Source organism: Rhodamnia argentea, chromosome 5, assembly GCF_020921035.1.
Source record: "Rhodamnia argentea isolate NSW1041297 chromosome 5, ASM2092103v1, whole genome shotgun sequence".
Taxonomy (NCBI): Eukaryota; Viridiplantae; Streptophyta; class Magnoliopsida; order Myrtales; family Myrtaceae; genus Rhodamnia; species Rhodamnia argentea.
In genome coordinates, this window is record NC_063154.1 from 16,463,749 (window position 1) to 16,490,680 (window position 26,932).

Consider the following 26,932-nt stretch of genomic DNA (forward strand, 5'->3'; position numbering starts at 1 on the left):
GAGAGAGAGAGAGGGAGGGAGGGAAAGTCGGCGACACGCGAGGTGGAAGGAGTGCGGGGAAAGCGTAGATCTATGGAGAAGACGCGTGCAAAGTCGTATGTGGAAGGGGAGGCAATGAGCAAAAAGCCAGCGTCAGAGTGAGCAACGAGCAAAGAATGGGCTTAGTGTGTGCCGAAGCAAAGAGCGAACGCCGGAGGACAGAATGAGCAAACGTCGGAGGAGAGACGAGACAACCAAAATCATGGGGATCGTTGTTGCTCGCTTCGTGAGACAGAGAGAGGAGAGAGAGCTGAAGGAGTGTGCAAGATCTTTTCTTTTGGTCGAAGCGTGCGAGATCTTTCCAAAAAGTAAAAAGAGAGAGAGGGAGCGGGGTGGGGGAACGCAAGATGAGAAGATGAGAGAGGAGAGAGAGCGTTAGCGTGAGGAAGATGAAAGATGAGAGGAGGAGAGAGAGTGTTCGGTCTTGTGTCTCGTCAAATCACTTCGGGGACCATCTCTCGATCGAATGAATAAATTTTATTTATTTTCATTTATGTTTTCCCTAGGCTGGCTAGGGTCATATTACAATTGTACTCATAATAGAAAATTTCTTTTTCATTATAGGAGCTCTTTTTGTAAATTTCTCATTTTTATAAAAAAGTCATAAAAATAATAATTTATCATGTATATATAAAAGGGTTAATACTACGGAAAATCTCAAACTGGTACACTAATGACAAATTTACCCTAAATTTTTTTTTTACCACGAAAAATTCCAAACTGGTACACCAGTGATAAATTTACCCTCCGTTATTTTTCATTAGATTTAACTGTCAAATTGCTAAGTTAGATGGCACGTGGCGGTTCATGGATGTAACACTTTAAGGTTTTCACCCTCTGTTTGTCATAGATGTATCAATTTGGGATTTTTCGTGTATTAACCCAATTTATCGAAGGGGAAATTTGTCACGTATGTACCAGTTTAGGGTTTTTCTTGGTAAAAAAATAGTTTTTGGTAAATTCGGGGACCATCTCTCGATCAAATGAATAAATTTTATTTATTTTTATTTATGTTTTCCCTAGGCTGGCTAGGGTCATATTACAATTGTACTCATAATAGAAAATTTCTTTTTCATTATAGGAGCTCTTTTTGTAAATTTCTCATTTTTATAAAAAAGTCATAAAAATAATAATTTATCATGTATATATAAAAGGGTTAATACTACGGAAAATCTCAAACTGGTACACTAATGACAAATTTACCCCAAATTTTTTTTTACCACGAAAAATTCCAAACTGGTACATTTGTGATAAATTTACCCCAAACCGGTACACCAGTGATAAATTTACCCTCCGTTATTTTTCATTAGATTTAACCGTCAAATTGCTAAGTTAGACGGCACTTGGCAATTCATGGATGTAACACTTTAGGGTTTTCACCCTCTGTTTGTCATAGATGTATCAATTTGGGATTTTTCGTGTATTAACCCAATTTATCGAAGGGGAAATTTGTCACAGATGTACCAGTTTAGGGTTTTTCTTGGTAAAAAAATAGTTTTTGGTAAATTTGTCACCGATGTATCGGTTTAGGTTTTTGATTGTCAAAAAAAATAGTTTGGGATTTTTCGTGGTTAAAAAAATAATTTGGGGTAAATTTATCACGAAGTACCGAGTTTGAAATTTTTCGTGGTATTGACCATATATAAAAATATATATTTAATATGCAACGTGTTCCAATGTGTCGAAAATTTTTACTTTTTGAAAATGACGTGTCGATGTATCGTGTCGTGTTATGTCGCGTGTCGCGTATCGTTGTCTGTGCTACTTAGGTAACGGTAAGATAAATTAATTTCCCAAATAGACATCGAAATTGTTCCTTATCTTCAATATCATCGCCATCATCAACTCTAAACTTTTGATTTGGTTCAATGGGAGTATCAATTGGCTTGGAAGCTAGTATACCACTCTCAGAAACTGCTGTTGAAGAAATGATTTGACCTTAGAGGTGCCGGTCAACAAGAACGACCGCCGCAACTCTTTCTTGTAAATAAAAATAGAATGACCAGAATAACACAGGTGGAAACCATATTTGAAAATCATTGAACTGAATATCTCAAACCATACTCTTGAAGACTGTTTCAACCCATAAATGGCCTTATACAAAAGGCATACTTTACTACATTTCTCCCATCGAGCAACATAAGCCTTGGTTTGCTCCGTATATACTTTCTCATACAAATCACCATAAAGAAAGATATTCTTCACATCCAATTGATATAATGACCAATCAAAATTCACAACAAGCGAAAGATACACCCACCGATACTTCACCACATCTTTCCCAAGAGGAAAATCAATAGAAGACCATGTTTGACGGGACACCAGAGCTTCCATTTCCACATTCATAGCTTTCTTCCACTCAAGGTGAGACAAGGCCTCAATGGTAGAGGTAGGAATTGTAATGACAGAGCAAAGTTATGTCATGGGGAATGAAGATGTGAGAAAGATACATAGCGCTCAATAAGGTAAGCAAAAGATGATTTTCGTGTACAAGAACGTATACCTTTGCGAAGGGCAACCAAAATATCGTTTAGACCGGGAGGCAAGGAAGGAGATTGGACAGAGGGCATGGAAGAGCTAGAGGTTAGTGGTACCATAAACTTCTTTTGCCATTTATACACCTGCAAGGGCGGAGACACATGAGAAGGACTAATAGAGTCTAAGGGCATAAATTGTGGAATATGAGGATCGACCACAATATTAGTTGAAAACTCTTTACCCTCAGTATAATAGTATGGTATGTCCTTGAAGAAAGTAACATCAACACTAACATATAGGTACAAGTTATGGGATTATAACACTAATATCTCTTTTGAGTACGTGAATACCCAAGAAAAACACATTTGGTGGTACACGATGGGATAGTTTATCGATCTAGGGACATAAATTGTGGATAAAACAAACACACCCAAAGACGCTAGGGGTAAGAGGGAATAACGGTGTGTTAGGAAACACAACATTGACTAGTCATTGATTATTGGGGACAGTGGAAGGCATACGATTTATGAGGTAACATGCAATAAGGATAGCATCACTCCAAAATGATATTGGGACCCGCATACAAACCAAGAGTGAAGGAGTAATTCTAGAAGATGATGGTTCTTTCTCTCAACCACACCATTCTGCTGAGGGATATAAGTACAACTTGTTTGAGGTATAATGCCAAGATTAGAACAAAACGAAGAAATTGTTATGTGAGTATAGAGGATAATCAGCTCGCAAAATTTCAAAGGATGTATTAAAAGCATTAATAACTTCACAATGAAATAATTGAAAAACAGGTTGAAATTCGGAACTTTCATGAAGCATATAGAACCATGTCATATGAGAATAATCATCCTCAAAAGTAATAAAGTACTCGAAACCATTTCTACTAGCAATACGTGTAGGTCTTCAAATGTCCAAATGAACAAGTTCAAGTAAAGTAGATGCATGAGAATCGTTTCAACTAGGAAAAGAGCGCTATCAATGTTTCCCCAATTTACAAGTCTCACACTCAAGAGTAGATATTGATTTACACTCACAATTATATGTTGTAACTTAGATAAAGATAAATGTCCTAAATGAGAATGTCATGGTAAGGGTAGTAGAACTAGCAGCTAAATCATTGATGTCGGCAAGTATAGACACCATCCAGATAGTAGTGTCCATCACGTCCATGCCCTCCACCAATCATCTTCTTTGTTTGAATGTCTTGAAAAATGCAAGAACAGGGATAAAATGTAACAAAATAACTAATAGCTTTAGTTAACTAACTAACATACAACAAATTCAAGGGAAGTTGGGGCACATGTAAAGTAGAGGAAAAAGATAATGAAGGTGCGGGGGAAACAGTCTTTGATCCAACCACCCGAGAAGAGGAACAGTGAGCTAAAATAATTTGAGATGAAGGACTAGAGTTATGGTGAGAAGAGAATAATTCTTGCTTACACGTCAAATGACTAGAAGCTCCCCAAGTCAATGACCTAAGCGCTACGAGACAAAATAGAGAAAAATGGCTATGTTAACTGTTCATGGAAGAGTGGCAGTACATGAGGAATTGGAAGCCTTTAGTTGCTGGACATGCTTGATAGGTTGGGTAACTAGATCATCTCGAGACACAAACTCGGAAGAACTACCCCAGGTTGGGGTAGATGCATTTGTATCACCAGAAGACACATTTCCAAGCCTCCCTGAAGATACAATAGCATTGGCAATAACTAATCATTGAGCCCACTCAAGCTTGCTAGATTTGTGTTAATATGTACACTAACGGTTGTCTTGATTAGAACTATGTCCACTACATCCACCACCACCACCACGACCTCCCCCTAAACCATGACCTCTATAAGAAAATCCACCACGACCACCACTAGTCACAAGTGATGAACAATCTTTAGATGTAGAATATGGAGGGATAATGCACTGAATCCGATCAAATACTTCATTCATAGAAGGAACTTTCTCTCAAGCAAGAAGCTGGCTCTTCACATGTTGCAAGTTAGTATTCAACCCAAATAAATCCTTGGCCACTTGAAATTAAGCTTGTTGTGTCTTTAGTTTCTTAAGATCACTAGTGATGGGCTGATTGAGTTCTTGTTACATGTCTTTCAAAGCACTATAATACTCTCCAACAAAGTTGTCCCCCTGTTTAAAATTAAAGATCTTCTCATATAAGTCATACACTCTAGACATGTTTGTGTCTTGTGAGCAGCTCTTTGTAAGATCATCCCACACTTCATTAGCAATTGTGTGAAACATGACATTAGTAACAATGGATGTTTCCATGTCGTTCCATAACCACACCAAAAGTGTATCACATACTCTTTAGCAACTTCTCCAGGCAGGTTTGTTGTAAGATACTTGAGTTTCTCTTTGACATTAATATATACTTTGACAGTTTAAGCCTATAACAAGTAATTGTAGGCCCCATTTAATTTAATGGTGGTAATTTGAACATTGACATTGTCTGCAAAAAAACTTAGTGTTACTCATGGTAATAATCTCAATATATATATATATATATATACACAACATATTAAAAAGACTGAAACTTTAGTGCAAGAGATAAAACAACACTTGGCTCTATATGAACAATATCGACAGTCAAATATTTTCAATGAAAATCCTACAATACCGGTTAACCATAATCAACGAAATATTATGATCTTAAATTTGCTGATCAGTAAGTGTTCCAATCCATAGTCGCAAACAAAACTTGATGGATTTGATTTCTCCCGGTCTTATACGTATCTAGACTAGGAGAGAAAACATGTAGAACTTGCAGCTTTGGTTGGCTGTGCACCGGAGAAGGAAAATGGTTATTAGAGGACTCTTGAACGAGCAATAGAATCAAGGAATGAAGTAGTCGGATCTTTTCTGGAACCATGTCAAAGAGTTGATTGGAGAACTGCGGTAAATAGCCAAGAGAGGAGAAATCAAGAGGAGAAAAAGAGAGGAAAAAACAGATCGTGAAAGCCAAAAAATGGCTCTCAATTTTAATATTCACTTATCTCTACACCTATCGCAATATATTAAAATAAAATATACATGACCATAATGCTCACATGTATGTAGAAATAAATAAAATCCAGAAAATAAAACCGCCGCTACTCAAGTAACGTAACAGTTAATTCCCAATTTGCATAGATGTTTGACTCACTTTTTTGCCTTCTAAACGCAGGCTGCAAGGAAGGGCAGTTGAACATGCGGGTTACCTTCGCCGATTAGACTAACGGGCCACGAGGACAGCTGCAATCGCCGCTAGAGTTGCTGCCGCGAAAGCTGTTGAAAATCGGATGCACGGCAAGTTTTGCGGCATAGAAGCTTCACCGAGAGTGGCTTTAGGTTTTGGCCTGAAAGTGTATATTTCACTATTCTTTATGACCGCGAAAGTTGTCGCCCTGGCGAGTACAAGCTCCATGGAGGTCGAGATCTCCTTTTTCTTTCATTGATTGCAGAATGTAACTTGTACATAAGCTATGTGTATAGGCGAAATGAGGGATTTTTTTGGAAGGTTCTTCCTTCTCTTCAAAGGATTGATGATCTATTCTTGTGGGGTTGAGTCAGGATGACTCCATTATCACGTTCTCTTTGCAGTAGCGGGATCATGGGCTTGATCCCAACTTGTCTCTTTCACCATAATCTTCCATAGAGCAACAAAGGACCTCGGAAATCGAGAAAAGTACACTAGAAGTGTCATAACTTTTGTACGGCATTCACTTGAGTGCCATAACTTTCAAAACGTTCGGTTAAGTGCCATAACTTTAAAAAATCGTTTACTTGAGTGTCATGTTGACGTAGACGCCGGAAAAGGCGACGTGGCATGCCGGAAAGCTGATGTGGCTTGCCGGAAAAGTTACTGTAGCACTCAAGTGAACGATTTTGCTCTGACGTGGCACTTCTAGTATACTTTTCTCGATTTCGAGGTCCTTTGTTGCCCTATGGAAGATTATGGTGAAAGAGACAAGTTGGGATCAAGCCCATGATCCCGCTACCGCAAAGAGAATGTAATTTTTTTTAACCACAGAAAACCCCAAAATGATATACATGTTACAAATTTACCTTCCATTAAATTGAGCTCATATCACGAAAAATTTCAAACTAATACACATGTGACAAACAGAGGGTAAAAATTCCATGGTACACCTGTCAATTGCCACATGTCATACAACTTAGCACTTTAATGTTTAGATTTAACGAAAACTAACGGAGGGTAAATTTGTCACAGATGTACCGGTTTGGAATAAAACCGTTAATCTATCACTGGTGTACTAGTTTGGGATTTTCTGTGGTATTAATCCTTTATTTAATTGATTTTGTACATGATGAAAATATGATCTGTTCATTTTTTGTTTTGTTTTTGTTTTTGTAAATGATATAAGGTATTAATTTTGGAAAAAATTGTTTTCCAAGTTTATTAAGCTCGTGGGTTTAAGATTGCTCCAGGCAAAAGTACCTTTTACTTTTCCGTTGAATTCAGAAATCCCAGATCATACAGATCGAGATGCGATTTTTTCAGGTGTTTCGAATATAAAAAAAGTCGACATGTGCGCGACGGTATTTCCATTAAGCAAATGTCAATCTACACATGCCCATGGTTGATGGGATGAAAGGTCATGATCAGAGTCGTCGAGAATTTTGTGGTTTTGGACAATGTATCTGTCTGACATGGAATAACATCTCCAAGGTTGAAATTAAATAAAGAAAAAGGTACTTTCTATTTATTTATTTTTTTTGGCAAGCATATTTGATACCATAGTGAATGAAAGAGATTTAAACTCCTGTTTAAATGCGAAAGACCATAAGTTTATTCTATATTTTCTTGTTCGTCTAACAATTTTTCGTGCATCTTGTTCCAAGGTTGAATCAATATTTTTTTTTAATTAGTGCGCATGGTGCCGATAATTAAAATCTATCGGTCAATCATTACGCTTTATTTTTTGTAGAAAAGATTTCAAATAAGAGTCTGAATGCCTTTATTTTTTCAAATAAAGGGGTGAAGTCGATATTATTTTAAATAAGGGCATAAGTGCACTCATTATTCCAAAGAAGAGCCCGACTAGAAGTATTTACGTCTTTTATATTTTCTGATTTTGTTTCTTTTCTTCTTTTCCTTTTTTCTCTTCATTTTGTCGGTGGTTGGCCACCTAGCGGGCCACCGGCGCAGGGTGAGGCAAGCCCCCGCCGGCCGCACAAGGCCGGCCTCGCTTAGGCAGGGGCCGCCGACATCTCTTGGGTAGGGCGACACGAGAGCTCACGGCTGCAAAAGAGGCCGCCCAGCCCATGGCCAATAGCAAGGAGGAAGGTCAAAAAAAAGGAAAAAAGAAAGAAAAAAAGAAAAAAAGGGAAAAAGAAAAGAAAAAAAAGGAAAAAACTAGAAAATGTAAAAAAGAAGAAGATACCTTTGATTAGGCCCCTCTTTGAAACACTAAAAGTACTTTAGGCCTTTATTTGATATAAATTTCAATTCTAGCCTTTATTTGAGAAAATGAATGCACTTTAAGCCTTTATTTTAAATTTTTTCATTCTTTTTATAGAAATGATAGGCATATATATATAACAATTTTAAGTGTTGTGAAAAATCAAAGGGAAAATTTCAAAAAAGGGCCTCAAGTGCCCTTATTTTTTCAAAAAAGGGCATAAAGTAGATTTTGTTTCAATTAAAGGCCTGAAGTGCCATCTTTATTTCAAATAAGGGATTAACTAAGGGTTTTTTTGTCGTTTCCTTTTCTAATTTCTTTTTCCTTTTTTACTTTTTTCTTTTCTGTTTTCTCATTTGTTTTCCCTTTGTTTCAATGCTGACAAGGGTGGCATGTTTCAAGCCTTGAGGGCGGTGACCTCACCGGCCCTTGGGCGAGACCGGTAAGGGCTTGTAGGCCGTTGGCCACCCTCGCCAGCTGCAGTGAGGCCACCCTCGCCTAGATCTGGTGAAGATTATGAAGCAAACACCTCTGCAGGGAGCACATGGAACAAGAAAACCTCTAAGAGATCCTTCACAAGTCCTTGATGGAACTGAGGTATCTCATCATGTTTGACAATTTGCATGAGGTCAAGGTTATGAGCTCCACGATCTTTCTCCCAGACTCGAGAAGTGGAAGCAAGTCATTGTCACGATTCAGGATCCTGAAATCCCATCACTTGTAAACCCTTGGCTTCTATTCTCAAATTGAAGAAATTAGATGCGGACCGTGGAAGAGTTGCTCCGGCCATTGATTGCAAAGAGAGACTCTGGTCTGCTCAGGGTGCATCTGCAGGTTCTGGTCGAAGCCCTGGTTGCATATCTCGCACACATATCGGTCCGACTCCAATTGGGTTTTCGGGGATAGCAACACCAACGCTGCATGGCCGTCGAGGGGAGGCCACCCTTGACTGCTGCGAGGGACAGCTCGCCTCAACGCCCAATACAGGCGAAGGTTGCTCGCCGGCCCTCACTAGTCTCGCCCAGTGGCCGGCGAGGTCACCACTCTCGCTGGCCTGAAACACGCCACCCTACCTTGAAACAATGGAAAAACAAATGAGAAAACAGAAAAGAAAAAAGAACGAAGGGAAAAAAGAAATTAAAAAAGGAAATGACGCAAAAACCCTTCATCGGGCTCTTATTTGAAATAAAGATAGCATTTCGGGCCCTTCTTTGAAACAATGCCTATTTCGAGCTATTCTTGAAGAAAATGAGGACACTTGGGGTCCTTTTTTGAAAATTTTCCAAAATCAAATTCGATGATCTTAAAAGAAACAAATTTAAAGTAAAAATCACTACCAAAAGACTCTTTTCAAGTCTATTTAAATTGGACAATCACCAAAAAAAAGAAAATGGCATGGTTGGTTGAGAGCGTGCCCTTCTTCATTCACATCGAGGGTTCGAAACTCCCGACCGCGTTTCGTGATTTCAATGAGGAGCCATGACGGTGGGTTGTTGGGCTAGTCTCCTCCGAAGTATAGTCGCGGGTGTAAGCCGTGTGGATCCTCGGATACCAAGAAAAGAAAAAAATGTCTGTTTATATTGATGACAAATCCTTTCCCATATTTGAACTTAAGGCAACCTTAAATTCCAGGATAACTCTCAGCCCGTGGAGGGAATATTCTGCCTTTATTTAATTATTTATTTTTGATGGCGCGACAATTATTTTGTTTTATATTACTTATTTATTTATTTCCATTTTGGCTTGTTGGTTCCTTTCTTCCTCCCCGGTCCTCCGTCAACTACCATTCCACCATTGCAGGCCAAAAACCGATGATGACTCTCAGTCGCATCGTCATCGAAGTCTTTGCTGAGGAGGAGGAGTTCGAAATTCGGTAGCAGCTTCTGAACTCCGCGCCAAGGAACGAACGATTTGCTCGAGTCTAGAGAGAGAGGGAGGCATGACGGGGGTTTCAATCTCGCTCGCTGCTCAGAATCCCTCCTGGTTCTCGCCGAAAATGTACTTCGGACTCCGAACGATCGCTCCTTCCCTTTGTTTCGGTCCCTTTTTGTAATTTCTGATGTGAATTGCTGAATCGGAACTTCGGGTTGCGTCATTACTGCGTAGTTGCGTTGTTTGGGGGGGAATTGTGGAAGTTGGAACCATCGGTCATGATATCGAGATAAACTCTGAGGCTGAATCTGTAGAAAAAAATTGGAACTTGCCGGCGGGATTTTGGTTCTTCGTTCTGATTCTGTTGCTCTGTGGGGGGTGAGCATGGCCGGATTAGTCGTAGCTTGAGAGTTTTGAGGTTTCATGAGCTGTTGCGAAGATGATGGGGGGTTGGAGAATCGTGCTATGATGATTTCTTCTTTACTGTGTTCTTTGGTGAAAGCTGGCTTTTTAGCAGGCACGTTGTGGTGATTGTGTGTGATGGCTGATTTTGCAAGGTTGCGACTTTAGTGTCGAAACCTTGTTAAAATCTGCAGGAAAAAAAAAATTCAGAAGCTTAAGATAAACATTTGTAGTTTTTTCTGTAATATCTCGCTCATTTAGTGCACGTGTTTGCACGTTTTGCGGAAAGAAGAATGTATTTGAGATGCAAGAGAAAGTACTTCATCCTTTGAGCATCCTATGATGTGGCGGAAGTTGCATTGCCCAAGCTGAAGACTTCTCATTTTGAAAACCGTGGATGGATTGCTAGAGTTTTAACTTCGAAGGCTTTATCATACATGATCTACATATTGAAAGATGCAGATAGCAAAGATCTGGATAGCCAATTTAAAGACTATGACTAGGTGGAGGCAAAGCAAGTTATTTCGGCTGTTCCTCATTACATATGTGATCACCTGGTCACTGATAGGTGTAGGAGGACAAACAGTGGATATAGAAGGAAAACATGTATTTCTGAAAGTGGTTAATGTTTTGTTGTTGAAACAACTACTTGCTGAACATCTTCCTTATATGAATTTGCAGATTGCTTACTGTGTTTTGCATAGTTAACTTGCTAACCTACATTGACCGTGGAACCATAGCAAGCAACGGTGTAAATGGAAGCAGTGGAACATGCACGGAAAGTGGTGCATGCACTTCCGGTAGTGGAATACAGTAAGACTATCAGACGCTTTCTTTTCACATATGATTTGCCCAAAAATATATTGTCCCTGATATAATATATCATTTCCTTCATTTAGTTGGTTTATCTCCAGCAATTTCAGAGACTTGTTATCTTCCTTTCTCATTTTGTTTGACAGCTGTGTTTCGTAGATATTCCCCAAATTTTCAGATGTCTTTTTCTGCTGGATTTATCCCGGTGAATGATACTGTGCATGTGGAAAGATGTGTGCGAGCATTCCCCTTTTTGATAATATCTCATGGGTCCCCAGAGAACTAGCTGCTATAATTCCGTTGATTCGTCCGTCAAAATTGTCATAGCTTCATGAAGCAGGAAAAATTATTCACCTGTTGCTATGTGTGTGTGAGTGTGTGTTTTTTCCTTTCTGTTCTTTGCATTGAGAATACTCAAGTTTCTTTCGTATGCAGGGGTGACTTCAAGTTAAGTAATTTTGAAGATGGAGTTCTATCATCTGCATTCATGGTTGGACTTCTCATTTCTTCTCCTGTATTTGCATCATTAGCAAAGAGGTAATAAACTCCTGCTATAGTTTTGGTCATTGGGAAAGCATGAAAGTAGTGGGTTAAACTACATCATGTGGTAATCTGATGTAATTCTTAGATAAATAGAGCACCAATAAATAGTCGCCGTCGGAAAGGGTCTTCGCCGCCCTTCGGGTGGTGGTGAGTTGACCCGATTACGACTGGCGGATCCTGGATTATCAAAAAAAAAATAAAATAAAATAAAAAAATGACAGAGCAATACATCAGAAAAATCACAGAGCATAGAGAAGAGTTAATGGAACTCGAAGGGGATATTGGTAGTTTAAAATATCCTTTCAGAAGAATTTACACTCACATTGAAATTTGCCCAAGGTTTCCTCTCTTGTACATCTTCAGCAGTGCTTGTTTTTCCAAATGACTATATCTTGCTTTAGGCGAAGTGGTAGGTTGCCCTGTTAGAAATAGTAGCTCTTTAACACTCTAATGTGTGAGTTGTAACTAAGCTATTGATTTATAGTCTGCATACATAGTACAGTAAATTTAGCTGAGCATCCATAAGTTTTTGAAATTCATTTTAAGATAAATAGATTTGTCATGTAGGATTGATTTTCACAAAGAAAAGGATTTTTGGGCCCTATGCTGCTTTATAATCTTCCTGGATTTGAGTGAGCAGTGAAACTCAATTCTGTTCTTGTGCATTGACATTGTTGGCATAATCATTTGAACATTCGAGTTTTAAGTCATCATGATACCATTTTCTCTAATCCATTCTTATGTACCTTTTCTTTTGCAGCATTAACCCATTTAGGCTCATTGGGTTCGGACTTTCAGTTTGGACTTTTGCAGTGATTGGTTGCGGCTTCTCATTTGATTTTTGGTCTATCACAATCTGCCGCATGTAAGTGTTTTACATTTTTCCCTTGCTTTTATGATGTCGACTCTTTGGATTGTTTCATAATAGTTTATGGCAGTGCTTGATTCCATATGGTTATCTTTACTAGTGATTGTGTTGTTGGTTAGGCTTGTTGGTGTTGGCGAAGCTTCATTCATCAGTCTTGCTGCCCCTTTCATTGATGATAATGCCCCGGCTGCTCAGGTTTGGTCTATACTATTTGTGCCATGCTATTTTCAAATGTTGTCAGTATGTTGATTAGGTTGTGGGGCTAACATTAGAAGATAATTAGTTTTTGCGACTTCTAAGTCAGTTACCTGTCCATGATGTCCCTTTTGACCTTCATAAATGGATGTTTTCATTCTTTTTTACTTTTTTTTTCCCACTTGTGAAGGTGTTTATATTGGAGCTGTCAAATAATTTATGGAGTTCCTTATTTTAGACAGTTTTACCTTCTTTTTTCATATTTTCCCACTTCATTCAAAGCTTAGGTTTATGGCTTGTGAGATCTGTGTCTGGCATATGAGCCTCTGTATCGGTATTAACATCTTAACTGTGGAGAAATAGGTGTTACCGCTTCCATTCAACAGTATAGGGTACTAGTTTTAAGTTTTTTTTTATGAGGCTACTGTTTTCCATTTTTTCTGACAATCCAAGAATATTTGCTGATTGGTCGTGAGTATGGTAATAGTAGTTGTTGCAAAGAGTGTACTGCTCCCTTTCTGCAGATTGTCAATATTTAGTAGGTGGGGAGGGAGCAATCATAAAGCAAGATGACCTGTGTTGTTAACTCATCTTTTTTACCTTTTTGATGTTGCTCAATTTTCCTTTTGTTTTTGTGTACACATCTCAATTCATCGCGAAGGTTTGTCTCCTAGTTGATACTTTATCCTGTTGGATTTCCAGAAAAGTTGCTAGTTGCAGACTGGTGCTAATATATGTTCTCTCAAGTGTCTAGAGATCTCCAGCTTGTTGAATGTATTCACTGAGAATACCAACATTTGCTAATTCCTTTCCGCCACTATTTGGAATAACCAATTAGAAAGTAACAACTATGCGCAGTGGCCTAAAAAGTTATTGAATTGTTGTGGAGCGTCAAGTAGTTGTCATCACCACAGATATTATATGTGTGGATTGTCCCACGCTTTTTTAAATGGTCTGACTGAAACTTATAATTTCTCATGCTGACTTTGAATTGTAGCTGAAGGATGAGAACCTCTAGTTTTTGGTATTGTATCCACTTTATTGAATATATTTTACTAACCTATTCCATTTGCATTTTCTCTGTTATGAATGACCTACTTAATGACCCTTCTATTTTATGTTTGCCTTTCCATCGTGCGATACTATACTTTTCTGGTGATATCCTGTCTTTGTTGCAGAAATCGGCTTGGTTAGCGATATTTTACATGTGCATACCAACTGGCTATGCAATTGGATATGTTTACGGTGGTCTAGTAAGTTTTTATGTCATAATCTTCTGATGTCATAATTATAGTATTAAGAAATCTCAGTATGTGACATTTTGCACCTTCAGTGTCTATCATGAGGCTGCCGAGGGATAGTTGGGTTTACTAGCCTAGGTGTTTAACAATAGAGCTCAACCATTCAGTCTGGTATTTTTCTCTTGTTCTTTTAGATTGACAGAGTCAATTTATTGTTTATGCCAAATTTCTGCTGGGCATCATAAATGATTAGGAAACCTCAGTATGTAGAACAGTTTGCCAGATAACCACAAAAATTAGAAACCTCAGCCCTAAATTCTCTTTGATGTTTATCCTAACTACTTATTTGTCATCCTCATCTCATAATTGTCCTTTTATTATGATTCGATAGGTTGGTAGTAATTTTAATTGGCGTTATGCATTCTGGGGGGAAGCAATTCTGATGCTTCCATTCGCCATCCTTGGTTTTGTCATGAAACCTTTGCAATTGAAAGGCATGTGTTCCATACGAATTCTATCCTCATATTGCCAGCTACTTCTGCTCTATCTAATCGAAACTTTTTAAATGCAGGCTTTGCTCCTATTCAATCAGAAAAAGCACCGTCAGACTTAGAGACGCCTTCCCATGAAACTCAAGGTTTCCCCTGTTGTGATTAACCTTTTGGAGAGATATGACTTTATGTTTACGTCTGTTCATTATGTCAACCGATATGTCATAGAGCAATGGCAAGATAGATCAATTCAGTATGATTGTTTGCTGTCGTGAGCACCAATCAAAATGTTTGTTCTCTGGCTCACTTTGCATATTCTGTCGGGATTGGGGTAGGTGGTCAGTGTGGGGATAGTCTGTTGAGGTTTTATATTAATATATTATATTGTATTAATATAATATATATTAATTGGGGTAGGTGGTCAGTGTGGGGATAATCTGTTGAGGTTTTATATATATATTGTTGTTTAATTTTCTCACATTTTAACTGATTTGAACTTGTGACTAGATAAAAAGGTTTAAGTCACTATGTATGACATTTTCATCTCACTTTAAAGTGCAACTTCTGTCTTGACTCAAGTGATGTTTATCTACTTCCATTATAGTCTCGGTGGATTGGTCTAATAACCTTTTCCATTATTGTACTGTACTCCTTCAGAGCAAATATCTCTTGGTACTCGATTGATGATGTAGGAGAGGGTTCAGATCCAAATGGGAATTTATTCTGTCAGTCTTCTAATTAGTTGTTGAATGCAGATGTAGAGGTCACAGATGGCAAGATACCCATGAAGGATGAGTGCACTGGCAAATGCTCAAGTATATCATCTAGGTACGTACTACTAGTATCTTTAGATTGAGAGTAACTGGTTTAGTGAGGTTTTGTTAGATCTCGTGTCAATAGAAATAAAGGTGTAGTTTGGATTGTTGCCTGGTCTATTAGTTTATAAAAGCTCGAAATATATTACTTACCCAAGGCATATTTACAAAAGTTTAGATTTACGGACAAATAGCAACTATCCAGATTTGTAATTTGCATTGCTGCAGCATTTTACCCCTAGGTCGCTGCGGCATTGTGAAAGCATAAGGGACACTTGAAACTGTTAAATTCCCACTTAATCTCACTTAAGTAGATGCTGTATCAATTGACGTGATGCATCATGGGGCACTTGCTATTTGTACATACTTTCATACGATTGTTGAGCCAATTGAAGTGATGTATCCTGTTTTTGATCATAGTACAGAAGCTTCAAACTGGATGATACTGATGATACAAGTTTGATATGAACTGAATATGGAGTAGTATCGGTGAAGGTCATGTTAATTCGGTCTTTCATATCATGATTCTTTTTTGATGCAGGTTGATTGGCTCCAACTATTGGGAGCATTTGTCAAGATTCGCTAAAGATACTAGAGTTCTATTGAGCAATAGAGTATATGTTGTGAATAATTTAGGTAATTCTATTTCATGTGTTTACCTGGTTTATGTTGGTTCTGCACAAAATGAAGAGGCAACTGCTTAAATTTCTTTTTTGCCTGGATATGGGGTTGATGATTAAGAGAATCTATTATCATGATTATTAGTTGTCTGAGATATGAGTGGCAATTCATGTTGATGGTTCGTGTTAAACTTTTCATGTCATACCAAATGAGGATATGCTTCCAAACGAGTCAATTTGAACATTGGTAGAACCATTAATTGTGTCAAAACCCTCAAGCCAAATATATCCTGTAGATATAATAGATAACACAATCAAATTGTCATGTAACCCAATTGTGTCTTTGCAACCGAAAATTCATCCATGCAATACATTTAATGCAGCTAGATCTATCTGTTGCCTTTTACTCATGGCAAGGCTTGGAAGCTTTTGGAGCATTCTCTAGACAATCTTTATTTTCTAAGATCCTACGTTGTGACATTGTTGACGACAAAAATTAAAAAAAAAAAATTGGGGAAAAGTCAACAAATTTGTTAGCTTCGCTTCCTTTGTATTTTTTTAGAAATACAAGAACCTGGAAGATGGGAGATTAGTTATTATAATAGTAGATTTATGAGATAGAACTAATCCCAAATATGATTAATGCTTAAACTCATTTGAGTTCTGGTAATATTTAGCACGACCTTATATTAAATGTTTTACACGGATCTATTTTGGTTTTAACTGATACGATATATTTACTGAATGTCTTTGTCCAGTTCTTCTTGTGTTCTGATTTGACTTCTAATGTCATGTCAGACTTAAAAATTATTGCCTTATTCTCTGGTGGCTTTGGACGAGTTATTGATACGATAGTCATATGCAGATACAGTTCTGATTGTTCATCACTCTGCTTCTTAGCTGAATCTCTTCCAGTAACAATTTGCATGGCATCTGGCTGTTTCAGGTTCCATAGCATACAACTTTGTCCTTGGTGCATACTCATATTGGGGACCCAAGGCTGGTTACAATATTTACCATATGGTACTTTCTTATACTTGATGATTTTTCCTTTTCTCTTGGTGTCTTGTTTATACACTGGTCTTATTTTTAGTTATGTGGCAGAAATCCTGCATGGCTTCGCTAAGAAGCTGAACAAGCATTTTATTGAACTTCTTCACCTAAACTTAGGTGGGCTGCATTTTGTAGATGTTACATTATAGATTCCACATCTTTGCAGACTGATGCAGACCTGATATTTGGAGGGATGACAATTTTCTGTGGAATAGTAGGAACTCTTGCAGGAGGTTATATTCTTGACTTTGTCTCTTCCACAATCACAAATGCATTCAAGGTAGTGGATGTTCTTGATCTTTCAGATTAATATTTTCTTATTCATCCAAGTATAGGTGTTCATTTTCTTTGAATTGATGCATTTTCTCCCGATTTTCTTTTTCTGGATTTGTCAAAGAGAAGCACTTGTTTTCTTGGACACTTCAAGGATCTGTTTAATATTGATTTTTATAGGACAGGACTGAGGGCAGCAATCCTTTATGGCATGGAATGTTGACTGCTTCATCACTAACAAAATAAGCTTAAATGAGGTGATAATAGTCTGATGGACATGTGTGTACTTTAAAAAGATAAAAGCAAAAATTTGTAATCAAGAAAGGTTTGAGCGTGGAAAGAATCAGAATTACTCCTATGGCTCCTTTACTTTAATTAAAATTGATAGTTAGAAATGGTGCTAGTGTTGCGGGAATGTAATTTACATTCTGGGGAGCTTGTAAATTAGACAGACCGATGAACAAAAGTTGAAATTGTCTCCGATGGAGTAATGCCCTCCTTGTTAAAGAACAGAATGAAGGTGCAGCATTTTTCAGTATATCATGTTGCAACAGGAAGAGTAGACTAGACTGGCTAGTAACCAAGGAAAGTTGGAAGTTAAAATGTGGATCTGTTTTTACTATTAGCATAACTTGCTACCTATTATCTGCATTTAAACTTCTGTACAATGTCTCCTACAGATTCTTTCAGTAGCAACATTCCTTGGGGCAATATTTTGCTTTTCTGCCTTTTGCTTCAAGAGCATGTACCCTTTTCTGGCTCTTTTTGCTGTTGGTGAGCTACTGGTGTTTGCTACGCAGGTACTATTATCTTTTCACCAGTCAACTCACTATTTCATCTAGGTTTCTGTTAAATTTTGCTTCAGGTGGGTAGTAGCTTAGCATGGCATTCAAGTCTTCTTTAACTTGTACATTTGAAATTGCCTTATATAAGGTTTCCTTGTTGCATCTTTCCACATGTTGAGCAACAAAAGATTGATTTCTTGGATCCCTGAAACAAAGCAAATCTGGAAGTCATTTGTTTTTCAGCTGTGTAGTCTACATTTTCTGGTTTTCTCTTCTTTTTTCACGTGGAACCTATTACAATTTATTGTCGTCAAACATCTGTATTAGGAATACAATGTCCACTTACTAACATTAGCTTCCCCATCATTGACCTACCGATCATATCTCCTCAAATAATTTTTACTTAAGACAACCATTTATTTGCCACTTTATTTCTGCACAATGCTACAATTTATCTAATGTATTTCTCTTTTATCTTGTTACTGTTCAAACTGCAAGCTAGTTTAGTTTTAGAAGTAAAAGATGAAAGTTTCTAGGGAGAGGAAAATTCTGCAGTTTTTGTTGGATATGAATGTGTGAAACATAAAAAAGCAAATATGTTGGAGGGAAAGGCCAAAGACAGGAATCGATCTCTTTATATTCTGTTTGATGCGTTTAGCCTGCGGTCGTTGGGATACAAACTTTTGTGGCTAATAGTTGTGACCTGACTCAAGTAATTGCTACTTTTTATTCTTCAGGCACCCGTAAATTATATAAATCTTCAGTGTGTTAAACCAAGTATGAGACCATTATCTATGGCAATTGCAACTGTTGCACTTCACGTCTTTGGAGATGTGCCATCGTCGCCCCTAGTTGGTGTCCTCCAGGTTAGATAGTGATCTTTTTGTGCTTATGCTGAAAGTTATTATTTGTGTTTTGCAGACCGAGACCGATGTTAGTGAAAAATTTGGAATGCATATCTTGTCTGTAACATTTCTGAAACAAAAACATGGCAACCACATTTTGTTCTTGAAACCACAGATTACCACTTTTGAGATTGAATTTAGAGAATAGTCGTGAACAAACGGGTAAAACTTCCATGAATTATCAGTTTTAAGGTAGAGTGTAGATGGCAAAGGCTTTTATGACTGATAAATCTTAGGCAAGGCAACGAAGCCTGGTAGCATCCATCATGTTAAGAAATTAGAAGGATGATTTTGCCATAAAAAAAATTTGGCTGACTATAATTTGAGCTGCCTCTTTCATCATGATAATCTGCACCTTGCTTGCGACTGGGATATTTTGGATAGACATGACAAATTTTCAACTTAGCATCAAAAGATATAAGAGCACATATCGGAGGATGTGCCTCTTATTCGTCTTATTTATCCTAAGATATTAATAGTGCTACTACAAGTTGGAACTAATTGAGAGGTCGTGCAGGACTACGTCGATAATTGGAGGGAGACTGCACTCATTCTGACGGCAATCTTGTTTCCTGCAGCTGCCTTTTGGTTCATTGGTAAGGATTCGATTATGCTTGACATTATATATATTCTCTTGATGCAGTATCTGCATGTATCTATTCTGAAGATGATTTTTCTGGAAAAGCTGAAGAAAATGAATATATAGAAAGTAAAAAAGACTCTTAATTAGAGGGCTTTGGGCACTTGGACCAGTTACTTAGAAGAAATAATTTTATGGATAGGATAAAGAAAGGAAGTTTGATCATTTCCACTTGCTTTGTTTTTGTAATTTTGTTTAAATCTCGTTCCTTTGCCATTGGTGCTCTTACTTATTTTGATCGTGCATTGTGATCCTTCAATGATCATATGCCGTTATATCCTTTGTCAAGTGCTGTCATGTCTTTTGTTAAATTGCATTATATGGGTACTATGGGTGAAATAATTTTAGTGTAAAATGTATTTTCCATCCACTAAGCCTTTTCTTTTTTTGGCTATATGTTCATCCGAAATTTTGTCGAGTTCAATCCTTCTGCCAAGTGTGACCAAGTTTATCTTTCCCTTATTCAATGGACTCCCAAACTTCTTTGTGAAGGTTAGATGGAAACAATTGTGGCAATTTTAGAGGACTCGACCGAACTAGATGGATAATTTGGAGGACAAAATTTGAAAACGCTGTGAGTTAGGGAGGCGAACTTAGACTTAACCATAAAATTTTCTTTTACATTTTAAGTAATTTCACATGAGACATGCCGCATTCATTGTGGTGGAGGATATGATGACTGACGAGGGAAGGTCAGATTGCGCAAGCCGTGTTAAGTGGACTCAACCGCAGAAAAGAAAATTTGGAGGACGATACTGAAAATAAAACTATAAGTTAAAGGGCCAAAAGTCTGCTTTACCTTGGCATTATATGGACAATTTGGATATGACTGTCAAATGTCAAATGGAATTACTTGTTCTACACGGTTGTGGAAGGATATAGGAAGAGAACCTTGGCTGGTGTATAACATTCACAACAACCTCGAAAAGATTTTTGGATGGGTGACATGCTGCTGAGTGGGACCCAACGATTGGCTTGGGTTTGCCATTTACAGCCAATCCTTACTAGGCCTAGATCCTTTTATGATCCTTGCGGGTGCCTCCCCTTTTCACCTGGAAGAATTATAACTGATGCATTTGCTTGAAATTGCAGGAACTTTTCTGCCCATGGTCGATAGAGTCGACGAGGAAACCGAGTCTGATGTTCCTGCGACCCATGAGTCGAGCACAACGCCGTTGCTTGAAGAGAAGACTACAGAAACGACGGAATCTACTACATGACCGCGAAACATGCCGCTTCTTTCCACTAGAACCGAGGTCACTGACTATACTCTTCCTTCCTGTGCATAACAGTACACCATCCGTTTTTGGTTGTCCTACTTAGGTTTGGCTGTGGAAACTCTTTATTGATGGTCCATTGATGGATGCAAGTAATCCATGCTTGTAACAAAAGAAGGAACAGAACAAAAAGCAAAGTGAATAGTTTGGAAGTCTGCTGTGTAAACGAGACTGTATATATGATCTAGCAATATAGCTGCTTGGTTTAGATCCCAAAGTCAACACGAAGTTGGTCAACTTCTTGCCTATAAACATGGGGAATCTTCTTTGCAGAATGACGACTTTCCCAATACTCAATGCATCTAGTGAATTTTGAAACTACTTTGGTCTTTATTTTGTCGTCAATATTCCATCACAACCTCCATCAGAAACCTTAATGTATCTCTGGTAATCATCGGAGCTCATGGTCAACTTGAAAGAGACAATAACGAGGTAATCAATTTGTTCCTTAGACCAACCCGGGTACTGGGGTGTAAAACGGTTCGGGTTTCGTTTCGGGCCCGACTTGAACACCAAGTATGTGCATTTATTGTGGCCCGACCCGCATTGAACCCAAATTGAAGACACGGTTCATTTTTTCGGGGTAGGAGTACAACAAAAAATGAGAAGGACATGAATAAAGAGAAAATTACCAAAAAAATTCTAAATTTATTATAATTGTATCAATTTAGTTCTAAATTTATTTTTTTGTTGATTCAGTATTAAATATTTTGCAATTATATCAATTCAGTCCATCCGGTGAATTTTGATCGGCCATCAATTTTTCCCGTGTAGTACTTGACATGAAGCGCCCACAGTTTTTAGGCTTTAGCCTGTTTCTACCAATCCCCTCACACACACAAAATATACCCCTCTCTCTCTCTCTTCTGTGTGCTCTCTTCTCCATCGAGACATGGCACCAACTGCTGCAATGCTGATACTACCCTACCAAAAGAGAACCACTTCACCTTCATCATCGTCGTCGTCGTCGTCGTCATCATCTCCTCCAATTCTCTCTCAAACGTCATCACCTCTCCAAGTGAAGTTCTCAGCAACAACGGAACGGTTCTTGCAAGTTCTTCCCTCCATGAGAACCAAGGCACCTGAAGGAAAGACGATGGAGAACGCATGCGCGTATAGCGGCGCTTCTCCTCCGTCTCCTCCTCGGCCATTGGAAACGAAGCTCGAAGAAGCTCTCCAGCTCAGCTGCTGCTAAGGGTCTCACCCAAGTCTAGCCTTTGAATGCTATTCTGCTTGATACGTGAAATCCAAATTTAGCTACTAAGTTGTACATTCGTCTACGGACAATCTTTATTGTCGAGAACTATCGCTCTAGTTCAAGAAATCCATCGGCGTCTTCTCCTTTTTTTTTTTTTTTTAACTCTCTAAAGCTCTATCTTTTGCACCAGTTGACTTAAAGTCGATCAGTATCTTGTATGGTGACAAAGAACATTTGCGTCATTCGTTTTCCCCTCTGTGGAGTCGAATTGGATCTGGGTACAAACTCATTTTTCTAAAAAAATTTCCTAATGGATCACCCTACGGTGAACAATTCAGCGATATTTTAATCGTATTACGAATAGGGGTTTGGAGACCAAACCAATGTTGCTTATTTTGTCTGTCACTTAAGAAATATTTTATAGGGTTAATACCACGAAAAACCCCAAACCAGTACACATATGATAATTTTACTCCAAATTATTTTTTTGACCACAAAAAACCCCCAAATTGGTACATTTATGATAAATTTATCCCAAATTACTTTTTCGACCACCAAAAACCCCAAACTGATACATTTGTGATAAATTTACCCCAAACTAAATATTTCGACCACTAAAAATCCCAAACTGGTACATATGTGACAAATTTACCTTACGTTAGTTTCCGTTAAATTGGATTAATACCACAAAAAATCTCAAATTGATACAACTTTGGCAAATAGAAGGTAAAAGCCCCAAACGTGTACATCCGGCAATTGTCACGTGTCATCCAACTCAGCAATTTGACGATAAAATTTAACACAAATTAACGGAGAGTAAATTTATTACTTGTGCCAATTTGAGTTAAATTTGTCAAAGATGTATCGGTTTGTGGTTTTATGTGATCAAAAAAATAATTTGGGATAAATTTATCCTAAATGTATCGGTTTGGAGTTTTTGATGGTATTAACTCTATTTTTATAGTAAGGAATTTTTTTTTTTTTTTAAGAAACATAGCTCGGTACAGACTAGAGACAAAATGGGTTGTGGTGAATATTATTATTATTATTATTATTATTATTGAAGCATGCGAATTCCTTTATAATGTTCCCTCAATCAGCTGAAGTCAGCCCCTTCTGCTGCATGTAAATGCAGAGGAACAGACAATGACGAATTTGAAAGTCGAGTGACTTGACTCTGCCGTGACTTTCTTTAGTCTTTGTGGACGTCTGGAAGTTGCAAATAAGGAAATTATTTTTGGAACTTTCAGACAAAACAAAAACAGTATTTCACTCAGATTACCCAGAGAGTCACTTTGCCCTCTTTAGTTTTAGTACTTGCATTTGTCCTAATCCTTACCACTGGATTTTTGTCTTCTTTAGTCGAAATTCATTCGGTCCTTAAAGCACTAGATATTGGAAAGGGCTGGGATGAGCAAGACGACCGATCGAATCAATAACCCCTGGACCAATTATGGTTTCATCCGGTAATTTTCGGTCCAGTCATTTTTTATATTTTTATTTCTTAAATGTAATCTTAATAATCCACCGATTATTTTTTCACTCTTAAATATACACCTTTTATATACACCTTTTGATTAATATATTGAAATTACAGCCCGTGCTACTCACCCCTAGTAATATAATCCACCGATCCTATTGAACAGCCCGAGAACCAGACCGGAAACCGACCACTCCTAGAAAGGAGGGCAAAGATGCTCAAGGAACAAATGTTTATGACAGTGGAGGATAAAGTGACACGAAAAATATCTCTCCAAAGAGCAACATAAGCCTAAAAAAGGACACATTTGTACTCGTGGCTTTTACCTTTGAGTTGCATTGACCGATTTTGTCATTTTACTATTGCTTAAAAAAAAAAAAAATCAAATCTCAATTCTAAAGCTTTCAGAGCTAAATATCGTAGGAGATAAATAATCGCAACCCTTAGGGATCATATGACATAGTATACAAATATTTAGTTCCACAAGAAAAACTCGGGGGGAGGGACCAGAAAACCTCCATTGCAACAACATTAGTTCCGAGAGAAAGACTTAAAGAGGGGGTAAAAACAAAATCCTCCTTTTGATTAAATTAGTCGTCGCTCCACGTAACAGGTTCAGGACTTCCCTAATTCCCAGGCATGTCACTGCAGTTGAAGCTCACACTGCTCTTTAAGCCATAATCAGACTACTTTTCATCCACAAGCCTGCAAATGCAGATACGAGCCTACTTGCAGTGAGCAAAATCAAAGATTTGTGAAGCTGCTGACAAAAATTTAGTTGGCCTGTCCAAGTTCTATACTATCAAAGTGAGATTAACTTTTTAAACCTTGCACATGCATTCTAGTCAGGTCACCAGTCGTAGGTCGGTCCTAGTCCTAGGCAAGTGTCAGGAAACAGTACCCAACATTTCAAATGCCTGATGGGTGTGTGCATGAGCACATACCGCTTTCATTCCTTGAAACAAACAGTGTATGTGTGTGTGTTAACCGTGGCAAGTTTATAATCATGAATCAGAGGATTCTCACCAAGCAGAGACTTCACTGATGAAACCACAAACATGTAAGCTGAGGAGCTTATGCATCTCCGGTCTTTCTTTTCTTGCTAGGTTCTGAGGCTGCATCTGATTGGGGCTGACCAAAAACAGATCTGCATAAAATAAAATAAAAAATGCTCTATTATATTGACCATAAAAGACAAACTGCAAAGCCAAACTGTGAGAAATGTCCACCAACATTTGCGAGCACGGGAAAGAAAACACCGTGCCCTAATCAAGTTGCCTCTCATGGGAGGACAATGGGGCCATCATACTCAGGAGATGGTCAATCCAAGTCTTTACGCTACCACCATGAGTAAGTAAATGGCTATAGTTGCTATCTAAACTATTATCCACATTCAGAAAAATATGAAAAATTTATATGTGAATTTACGTGTTAGTATTGATATATAGAAAGAGTTTTCAGATGTTTTCGGTTAAAAAGTTCAAGGTGCGTCTCTCGCAAAAGTTTAAATTAAACAAATTGTAGAAACTAAAAGTCTATCTAGACACGTCCTTATCCATTTTGGTCAACTATACATACTAGAGAAACAGGAACAGAGCTATAGTTCAAGAAACAGGAAAAATTATCATGAAAATGCAATTGAGAGATCAAAATCACTCACCCACAGGTTGAACATTTCTTGTGGTGCTTACAGAATATAGACAAACATACAGAACAGATGTAGCCCATGTCAATAGTTTTTTTATGGCAAAAGCACCTGCACATTATAAAGTTCCATTAGATACACTGAGACTTCGAAAATAAGAGGTCTATAGCACAAATTGTTCACCCCTCCCAAAAGAAGGGTGGGTCAGAGATTTCTAAAGCATAGAAGTTTGCAAGCTGTTCATCACAGGTTATGGGATTGCAATAAGTACACATGAACATGTAATTTAGCTGAGGATATTTTTCTCTCTCAAGAACCAAGAGATCAAACTAATAAGCCTGATGCTCATCGGGGAAGCTTATGAATTTTTCCCATGATAATTAGACAAATGACAAATGCAATAGAAGTAGCTGGCGCCACCAAGGTCACACTTATTCGGACACTTATGAACTAGCAAGATGAAGTTCGTTTTGCCCATTCTCACAGCAAGTTCCAGCAGAACATGAACTCATATTGGTCAACAGAAAGTAAGAAGATAAAGACCCATTTAAAATATCAGCAGCTAAATTACCAAAGCTAAGGCCTTTCACTCTTGCAAACCCATTTAAAAGATGTGGCACATCCTCAGAGAAATCAATTCCTATTTTCCTCCGTCCACCTTCCACCAAGGGGAAATCAAACCAAAGAAACTGGAAGTTTAATATGTTTTCTCTATGTTTTATTGTCCTTTTTAACCAAACACAGTGGAAGAATGATCAACAAAAGCAAAAGATCCAATCCCCACATCTCTGTTCGTGTCAATGAGAGAGTTAAACACGAGTTACTTAACATGTACTTTTGTGGCAGGAACAGAAGAGGAAAAAAATACCATAAAAGTTCAAAGGTAGGCAAAAAAGATGCAGCAGATGGAGCAGCCAAACCAGGGAAAACTTACGATGCGCGAAAATCAACACCAACTGACTTAGGCAATTGCAAGAACCCACGAGAATGCAAATCAGTGGCAAAAACTGTCTGCAAGATCCAGTAAGATTGCATTAATGCAAAGATAGAAGCCTACATAGCTACCAACAAAATACCATAATATTGAAATTGAAGGGCATGCTAATGTTGTGTGCATAAAAGATTTTTCTCCCTTTCAGATACAAGAGAATGCGTTCACTATTGAAATATTAGGGTTCTGTTCTTTTTCCCTTTTAGGTTTGATCATTGCTTTCTCAACCTGCTGAACCTTCTTTGACGATTGGCTCGTACTTTACTTTTTTGGGTCACTGAGATTCAATACTACTGGGATGTAATCAAATTTTAAAATTTCTTAAGCCTCTCTAATCTCTACCGAATATAGAACAGGAAGGAGATTGACTAGAAAACAAGAAAAAGATAGCGGACAGATGTATCTCCAACTCAATGAACTTGTTAGTCTATGGCATGGGCGATCAATCTTGTGATGCCACACGTCAGATTTTCAGTCTTGAACATGAAGAAAAGAACAGTTGTAGCCAGGATCCACTGTTTAAATACAGCATAGGGTGCTCTAATAACTTAAACTTGTGATGCCACACGTCAGATTTTCAATCTTGAACATGAAGAAAAGAACAGTTGTAGCCAGGATCCACTGTTTAAATACAGCATAGGGTGCTCTAATAACTTAAACTTCTCAACAGTCAGCACCAGGTTGACAGAAAAATTTAATACTCCCACTTGCACGAAAAACATAATGTCTCAGAATCGGCCTCGCATTGAGCATCAGTAAGGAAACAAAAGACTAACAGATAAGTCATTTTTCAACTAAAAAAGGAACGCCAATACAAACATCAGTTACTTAAAGCATCTTATCTTAATTCAGGTCCTGCTGTAACATGATAGTACTCGCCGATTA

General features: G+C 37.9%; 2 protein-coding genes across 8 annotated transcripts in view; one reads left to right on the top strand and one right to left on the bottom strand.

The window, feature by feature from the left end:
- Positions 1-20,850, top strand: LOC115746652 (probable sphingolipid transporter spinster homolog 2). 2 transcript variants are annotated; one of them, XM_048278861.1, is made up of 17 exons: positions 1-21; positions 9,874-9,938; positions 10,896-11,027; positions 11,463-11,564; positions 12,331-12,435; positions 12,558-12,633; positions 13,812-13,886; positions 14,266-14,368; positions 14,446-14,511; positions 15,121-15,193; positions 15,722-15,816; positions 16,747-16,823; positions 17,020-17,133; positions 17,807-17,926; positions 18,649-18,777; positions 19,334-19,412; positions 20,549-20,850. In XM_048278861.1, exons 2-17 carry the CDS (start codon positions 9,880-9,882, stop codon positions 20,674-20,676), a joined length of 1,533 nt encoding a protein of 510 aa, XP_048134818.1. In that variant the 5' UTR covers positions 1-21; positions 9,874-9,879; the 3' UTR covers positions 20,677-20,850. The 2 variants fall into 2 exon arrangements, with proteins under 2 accessions (XP_048134818.1, XP_030538362.1); XM_030682502.2 differs by lacking the exon at positions 1-21 and having other exon boundaries at positions 9,688-9,938.
- The window catches only part of LOC115746659 (general transcription and DNA repair factor IIH subunit TFB4), a 19,804-nt gene continuing 4,009 nt past the window's right edge, over positions 11,138-26,932 (bottom strand). The window contains exons 9-13 of one of the 6 annotated variants that reach the window (XR_007198387.1): positions 25,991-26,067; positions 25,072-25,167; positions 24,438-24,558; positions 16,877-16,882; positions 11,138-11,148 (exon numbers count right to left, since the gene is read on the bottom strand). Coding sequence is in view for 4 of the 6 variants with exons in the window: in XM_030682517.2 (XP_030538377.1) it covers positions 24,486-24,558; positions 25,072-25,167; positions 25,991-26,067 (246 nt within the window). In the remaining 2 variants the exon portion in view is untranslated. Of the gene's footprint in view, positions 11,149-16,876; positions 16,883-23,791; positions 24,195-24,429; positions 24,559-25,071; positions 25,168-25,990; positions 26,068-26,932 lie in introns of those variants that run through there. The other 5 variants (XR_007198386.1, XM_030682517.2, XM_030682516.2 and 2 more) reach the window with 5 other exon arrangements.

Coding starts and splice junctions, on each gene's coding strand:
- LOC115746652 (XM_048278861.1), top strand. CDS start 9,880: ATGACGGGGGTTTCAATCTCGCTCGCTGCTCAGAATCCCTCCTGGTTC. Junction 14,369..14,445: donor GAAACCTTTGCAATTGAAAG/GCATGTGTTCCA, acceptor TTTTAAATGCAG/GCTTTGCTCCTATTCAATCA. Junction 18,778..19,333: donor CCCTAGTTGGTGTCCTCCAG/GTTAGATAGTGA, acceptor GAGGTCGTGCAG/GACTACGTCGATAATTGGAG.